The sequence below is a fragment of the Cydia strobilella genome, chromosome 22, assembly GCF_947568885.1.
Source record: "Cydia strobilella chromosome 22, ilCydStro3.1, whole genome shotgun sequence".
NCBI lineage: Eukaryota > Metazoa > Arthropoda > Insecta > Lepidoptera > Tortricidae > Cydia > Cydia strobilella.
In genome coordinates, this window is record NC_086062.1 from 6,193,388 (window position 1) to 6,200,890 (window position 7,503).

The following is a 7,503-nucleotide window of genomic DNA, read 5'->3' on the forward strand; positions in this document are numbered from 1 at the left end:
AAAAAGCAGTTTTATATTGTTTACCTGTGAGTCAGACATCGGTTAGAATTTGCAGTTGTTATGGTTGTTGCGATATGCGTGTTAAGTTTCTTACTCATTACTCACAAAACTGACAAGTTGGAGCAAAATAAGAAATAATGTGTAGGTATTATTTATGTATCATCTCTCTCTCTCTTTAGCCCATCTCTCTACCCTTTGGGTGTAGACCTCCTTCATTTTATGCCACTCGTCACGGTTCTGTGCGACCGAGCCACTTCTTCCCCGCAGTCCTTTTGATGTCGTCGTCCCAGCGCATCTGGGGTCTACTTTGAGGACGCTCTCCCCCTATGGGCGCCACTCGAGTAGTCTCTGATTCATATAGTCGTTTACTATAAGAATCAGTCGTTCGTGCTATCAAAGAGGATATAATAGGATAGAGCGGTACTGTCATAGTAAATTTTGTAACCACAGTAACTCACTGCATTCACACCCTTTAAAACTAAAAATGAAGATTTATAAAAATACAATAAAATGTATTTATTTAAATATCCATCTATTACAGTTATATCTATCTTTGGTGCTATGTATCATATGATTCTTTAATGATTAAATTGTTACATCGTTTCTCTTCAAGAATAAAACAAAAGGCCTGAGCAATACTTATTAGCATGCTCCGGGGTTTTGGATGCAGCTATAAAAACAGAAGTTCTTTTAATATTTCTAAGCACTTTTGCAGCTTATTAGGTAACTATCATTAACACGTTCACTGTCCGTATGTATATGGATCACGGCAAGCCTCTATTATGACAAAGCCGTAAGGTTAACAATTGAGATTGGGACAGTGAACGTGTAATTTCATAGTGTGGTAGCTATTTTACAATACTTAAACAAAGTTATTACACGAAATCATTCCTGCGCCCAGGACTCCAGGGTATGTTTATTATTAGTCTATCTTACCTTGTGTCTGCTATTGTCTTCACTATAATTTTGTGTATGTAGTATGTCTTGCATTTCTTCTGATATGTTTCCTGGAAACAGTCAAACCAATAATACAATATTTATAAACATTTAATATACGTATGTGTAAGAAAATTTGTGAATTAGTGACGTTTTCAACTAAAAGGTACCACATTGTCGCTTGTCGATAAGGTTGATTCCAAATTGAAGCTTTATGGAAATAGCTTCTTATTGACAACCGACAATAAGTACCGTTTTGATTGAAAATGGCACATTTATTTGCGCGGCCTAGTTTTGCACAAACCGTCTGACTAATGTTTATTAATATCAAACATTCTAGTTACGATAGTTGCGATAATGAGGCTAGTACTTCAGCACCTTTAAATGTCCAATCATTTATTTCGTGTAACACATACATACATTTTGTTTGTAAATAACAGTTTCAAAAGGGCTAGTACAGTCAGCTGCAGAAAAAAAGGTACCACCCCTGCATACAAATTTCTATGCAGAGGTGGTACCTAAGCCTAAAAATTATACCTATACCTAAACCTAAACACAACTTACAAATTACCACTGTATGGACAATGTATCCACGAGAATATTTACTTATAAAATGGTCACCAAAGAAATTAGCTGAACCAATATCACTTAGAACGGTAAAAAGAAAAAGACCATGAAAACACAAGTGGAACAGCAAAGCATTAAGAATTAGACCAAGAGCTAACCCCGGAAAATGGTCCACAATCTCAAGGCAATGAATCCTGTGTAATGCAAACTATACCTATGTTTAGCTGGCCTCTCACCCTGACCTCAAACCGATGAACAGCTGTCAGACTCCTGGATCCAGTAATAAGGATAGTGTAATAAACCATTTTTTTTTTGCTTATGAAATTGTTGACCATTTTCTGGTGCTCTCGAAAAACAGGCTGATATGCTCACCACAACTAAAACTTGGTCTGCTAGCTGGAAGCAAGCCCTTAAGCAGGTCGCGTAAAGATACCACGTCGGACACCAATGGAACAATAATGCTGGTATCCCGCAGAACAGCACCGAGAAGAAGTGCACCAGGTTGGTCCGCCATCTGCTCCTCCGGTAGCCATATACTACCTGGTGACATGGTTTTGGTGTTCAAATTTTTAATTACTTATTTGAATAAAGGAATAAATGAATGATTAAGAGTTTTGAATGATTCACTGTTAGTTTCACTAGACTTATTGAAATAGCCTTTATTACTATCACTAGACTTATAATAACTTATAAACAATACAAAAGGTAATCACGGTCTATATCAAATCAATCAAGAAGAACAAGAATTCCAAGGAAACCCCAAGGAAAATCGTTGACAATCCATTTTACAACAAAAAGACCCACCCCAACCTAGCGTCTCCCGAGCGTCATCGTCTAGTCAACTCTATGGCTGCTGCTCGACGCAACGTTGGCGCAACTGCGCAGCGTCGTCATTTTCCATAGCGTTGACTGGACGCCGACGCTCAAAAGACGCTAGTGTGGGGTGGCCCTAAGAATTAATTATTTTAGGGCCACTTGTAGCTTTCACTAACCCGGGGTTATCCGGTAAACCTTGAGTTACCATGGTTACCAGTACAATTTGACACTGGGTTAATGGTTTAAATGGTTAACTCCGGGATAGTGGGCTGGTGCAAGTGGTGCTAAGAGTTTTTTTTTTTTTCATTTAAAGTGCTATAATTGTTTTCTAAATTAAGGAACAAGGGGCAACTATTTTATATAAGTAACACACATAAAGCGTAATGGATAATTTTTTTATCTATATTTGTTTACTGTTAGGAACTAAAAGATAAAAAAAATAACAGTAAAAACAAATTATATCTAAAATTTTTAATGTATGAGACAAAACAAGAGGCCAAAAAGAGGTATTTATTTACCATGTATTTGTTTTTGTGATTATACAATATTTCAACACAAATTCATACATATATTTGTTGTAAATTTATTTATATTATTTCTTTAATAATTGTTATAATTGTGAATGAACATGTTAACTTGAAATCATATAAAAGGTCAAATTATATCCAGTGGAGGTCACTTGATAAGAAATATAATGGTCCATTCAACATTCAGTAGCATTATATAAATTGTAACATGAGATAAGCTTCATAAGGAGCCTCAGTGATAGCAAATTGTAGCAGAAAAAGGCTATCTGAGTGCAGTGATGTCACAGTGGCTCAGGGAATCCCTTTATTTTAAAGGCTGATTCATTGTTTATTGGTAGGAATGAGACAGTTGGCAGATTGAACAAAGGGTGCTGTGGAATTGCTGTCTTGTTATGATTGATATTTTAATGAATTTACTATTTATTTATCTGAATTAAAGTTAAATGCAAGTTCATTTTAGCAGGATCAGATGATTAAGTAATTTGTAATACAAATATTTGTTATCAATTAAGAATTTGCATATTTTATGTGAGAAAATATTTGCTTGACAAAATTATGAAAAAAACTATATAAAAACTGTAGGCAGTGAAGAATGTAGAAAGAAATATTATCATTAGGTATTTCTGCAATCATAAATTATAAGAAACTAGATCGTCACTAATATTGAGTAAAAGAAAACTAATTCAAAAATTACCAGAACTACTCAAGTTTTACAATAAACAGGCATAACATAATATTGTACCAAAATTAAAAACAAATTAATAGAACACTAAGATAGCCCAAAATGTCTTAATGAGGCAAGTGTTTTTTTTTAGTGCTAATTAAAGGGTAAAATAAATAAAATAACAAAAAAGTATTACCTGCTCAAATTCTGGATCTGTATGAATTTCCTGAGTATTAAATTCTAAACAAAGATCTCTAGATGTAGTAGACTCTATAACTTCCTCCTCAATCAGAGGCTGAATGTCATCTTCAGACTCCATATTTAAGTACTTTTATAATAAATGCCCAAAAAGAGATCAATTATTTTGTGTTTGTTATCATTTCAGTCTTGCCCTTATCCTGTTTGCGCGGCAACTGACACAGACGGCCCAGCGAGACATTATGGGCGCTTAGGGGGAGTACAATGAACACATTCAACGAGTACTAAGTAACGAACAATACTTTGTGTTGAAAGATACATTTTAATGCAGTTCTTATGTGAAATTTACTGCAAGTTATCAAAAGCGATGCTGTACTGATATTAATTGATATTAGGTAATGTACGTAGACGATTTCGTAAACAATGAAGAAATTATGCAGTCCTTGAAACAAAAATAAAAGTTATTTTTGCTGCGATACTTTGAAGGAATAGTTTAGGCTCTGGTTACAACCATGTAATTAAACACTTCACAATCAATTTTTATTCTCACTTAATAATAAATAAATTATATTGTTACACTATTGTGTTATTTGAATTGCAACTAAACAGCTGTAATATCGTATCTAATGTACTGTTCTATGATTATGGATGGATGGTAAACATATGGTAAAGATGTAAAGATTGTAAAGATTTGCAACTGTCACTGTCAGTTTCTATTTATTGTAACTGTCACTGTTCCAGTCATATCTTAAAACGCTGGTTTGCTATTCTGTTCTGTCGAGTATGGTTAGCAAAAAGTAGTACAGTCAGCAGCAGAAGTTGCTAAGCGGGTGAGGTGTTCACAATTATCTCGACGCGCTCTTATTCTCTTAACAATAGTCGCGTCAAGATCATTTTGAGCACCTCGCCCCTCCGCCTGCTTAGCAACTATTGCTGCTGACTGTACCTACTTATTAAGTAAACGAAAACTTACCATTTGCCTGTCATCGGTAGTTAAATATTGTTCCATGCTCACAGTCATGTTGTTATTTTTTTTATCTGAAACCAAAAAAATGTAGAATTTATTAATTTTGTTATTTGTCAAAGGACTCTTATTTCAAACATAGACAGAGAGAATCATACTATCTTTGTCTTACACTAGTACTAGCACGCAAAAGACAAGGATGAGTATAGTTTTTTTTTGTTCTCATTTACTGATAATTTGGTTTGACCAACTATAATACATCTTGAAAGATTATTTGAACGTCACTAACCACTAGGGATAAGTTCGCCTTTGTACTTCCATTACTGTAAATTATTTTTGTAAACCTGTGTTGTGTACAATAAAGTGATTACTAATAATAACTCCACGGCCGACTTCGGCCACGGAGATTGCTGTCAACTCCGTTGCTGTCGCTGGTGTGCTCGCAAGTGGCTGATGTAGCCGATTTTGTTACTAAAAGTTAGCGAACATTGCGGGCATGTGAGCACACCATCAACAAAGTTATAGGGTATTGCCGCAGCTGGTCTAGCTTTTATTCTATCGCGCTTGGCATCAAGCTCTAAGCGCCGCTGAGAGAGAAAGTGATTACTACTACTACTAACAATGTTTTTAGTTTTTGGTAATTTATTTAATAAATAAACAGCATACACATCATTGTCACAATACATAATATAGTTAATTATCAGAATAAAAAAAATAAAATTTTTTAAACTATAAAATATACTTACCTACAAAAAAAAACGAACGCAATTATAAAGAAAATAAATAAATTGGCACGTTTTTAACAGCAACTCAAACAATCCTATTTAAGAATGTCAGTGAGTCACTGTCAGAGACGTGAAGACGTCAGAGTAGAGTGTCACTGTCAGTAGTGTCAGTACTGTCAGTGACGTCAGTGTCGCAACTCGCACGACTGCGTAGCGTACTAGTGTAGTGAGTAGTGTAAAGTGTAGCGTTTTGTTTTGTGTTCATGTGCTGTATTTTATGTGAACAAGGGCTTATTTGCGCAAAATAATCACGCAAAGTAAAATAATTGTACACGTAAGTAATTTCCTTATGAATCTCTTGTAGCATTATTGTATAGTCGTTACTTATATCCCGGCAAACACAATACATAACCTCCAAACAGTGTTTTGAATTTATTCTCGAACATACGATTACGGCAAACAGGTTCTTTTTGAGAGGTATAAATACTTAAAATGAAGTTTATTATTTAATTGTCTGTAAAGTTGAATTTCATTAATTACAGAAATCAGAATGATCATCCCAGTCCGTTGTTTCACTTGTGGAAAGGTCATTGGCAACAAATGGGAGGCCTACCTCGGGCTTCTACAAGCCGAGTACACTGAGGGGTGAGTAGTGTGTATATAGTAAGATGTTTCATGCCATCCTCCCATATTTGATTTCAAGGTTAGACTCTCACCACACTAACTTTGCTCAAACTTGGCAGTAAGAATGTATACATATCACTATAAAACTCCATATTTGACGTAGCACTTGCCATGAAAACTTAACATGGCCCAACTTCATGTTTTGTTTACCATCAGCAGGGTTGGACTAAAGCAAAGGGGGTGCCGACACTTAGAAAAATTTTCATCGGATTGGTTGCGCCTACATAGATAGTTAAATATCTCGATTTCCAAGGATACTAAAAATTAGTTTTTTTTGTCAATCTGCCTAGCCTTCTTTGACAAATCAGGGAATATAAAAAAAACGACCAAGTGCGAGTCGGACTCGCCCTCCGAGGGTTCCGTACTTTTTAGTAGTTGTTGTTATAGTGGCAACAGAAATACATCATCTGTGAAAATTTCAACTGTCTAGCTATCACGGTTCATGAGATACAGCCTGGTGACAGACATACGGACATATGGACAGTGGAGTCTTAGTAATAGGGTCCCGTTTTTACCCTTTGGGTACGGAACCCTAAAAACACAAAGATCCTGACAAATTGAGAACCATAATTTTGATAATGGTCAAAAATAATTAAAAGTGAAAAATATAGTTTTTATTCATATAAAACTAGTCTATCCTATCCTCCTAAGACCCACCATAGAAAGTTTTTCAATTTTTAATTTGAACCTTGTGCTATAAGTAAATTGAACCGAATTTCGTTTGTTTTACAATGCCGTGAAGCAAAAGAAATGCTACTTTATTTGTTTCATGAAAGGTTCAAATTAGATTGCAATGACATAGATACATTACAATGTACATACATACATTATTGTACATTTAGACTCATGAGGTTAAAGTATTTGGGTTTATTATCATTTATAATAAAAGTGTATGTGTGTCGCTTAACTTCAAACTCAGGTAAATCCATTAGACCCTCTCACCAAATATCTACCCTATTACCTTTTCTTAATACCAAAATTGCATAATCTGACAGATTTACCCGAGTTTGAAGCTGAGCTGAACTGATATAGAAAACAGGGCTTGTGAATTAAGAAGAATAAACCAAGATTTAATTTATTTCAGTGATGCCTTGGATGCCCTCGGCCTGAAGAGGTACTGCTGCCGCCGCATGCTGCTCGGACACGTGGATCTGATTGAGAAGCTTCTCAATTATGCACCACTAGAAAAATAAATGAAATATAAAGTAGGTTATAATATTGTAATTTAAAATTTTGATTTACAACTATTTACCAGAATATTGTAACAAAATTCATTCCTTTGAGAATCCATGATTTGCTAGAATATTTTTAGGTATAATCTTATCTCTGGGCAGTTTTAAAAACATTTTGGGATAGATGCCAGTAGATGTGTAGTTAAGTGTCTTTGATAGGGCTCAATGCAGGGCCAAAGGGCATGCCAAC

At 35.0% G+C, this 7,503-nt stretch overlaps 2 protein-coding genes across 3 annotated transcripts; one reads left to right on the forward strand and one right to left on the reverse strand.

The window, feature by feature from the left end:
* Positions 1 to 881: 881 nt before the first annotated feature.
* Positions 882 to 4,746, reverse strand: LOC134751444 (polyamine-transporting ATPase 13A3-like). Of its 2 annotated transcripts, none has more exons than XM_063686853.1 (3): positions 4,682 to 4,746; positions 1,876 to 2,043; positions 882 to 1,007 (listed from the first exon to the last, which is right to left on the reverse strand). In XM_063686853.1, the coding sequence occupies exons 1-3, from the start codon at positions 4,727 to 4,729 to the stop codon at positions 933 to 935; spliced, it is 291 nt and encodes a 96-aa protein (XP_063542923.1). In that variant the 5' UTR covers positions 4,730 to 4,746; the 3' UTR covers positions 882 to 932. The 2 variants fall into 2 exon arrangements, with proteins under 2 accessions (XP_063542923.1, XP_063542922.1); XM_063686852.1 differs by lacking the exon at positions 4,682 to 4,746 and adding an exon at positions 3,707 to 4,248.
* A 970-nt stretch (positions 4,747 to 5,716) lies between these two features.
* LOC134751470 (DNA-directed RNA polymerases I, II, and III subunit RPABC5) lies at positions 5,717 to 7,297 on the forward strand. Its single transcript, XM_063686873.1, has 3 exons — positions 5,717 to 5,730; positions 5,940 to 6,042; positions 7,166 to 7,297. The coding sequence occupies exons 2-3, from the start codon at positions 5,948 to 5,950 to the stop codon at positions 7,272 to 7,274; spliced, it is 204 nt and encodes a 67-aa protein (XP_063542943.1). The 5' UTR covers positions 5,717 to 5,730; positions 5,940 to 5,947; the 3' UTR covers positions 7,275 to 7,297.
* Positions 7,298 to 7,503: the final 206 nt, after the last annotated feature.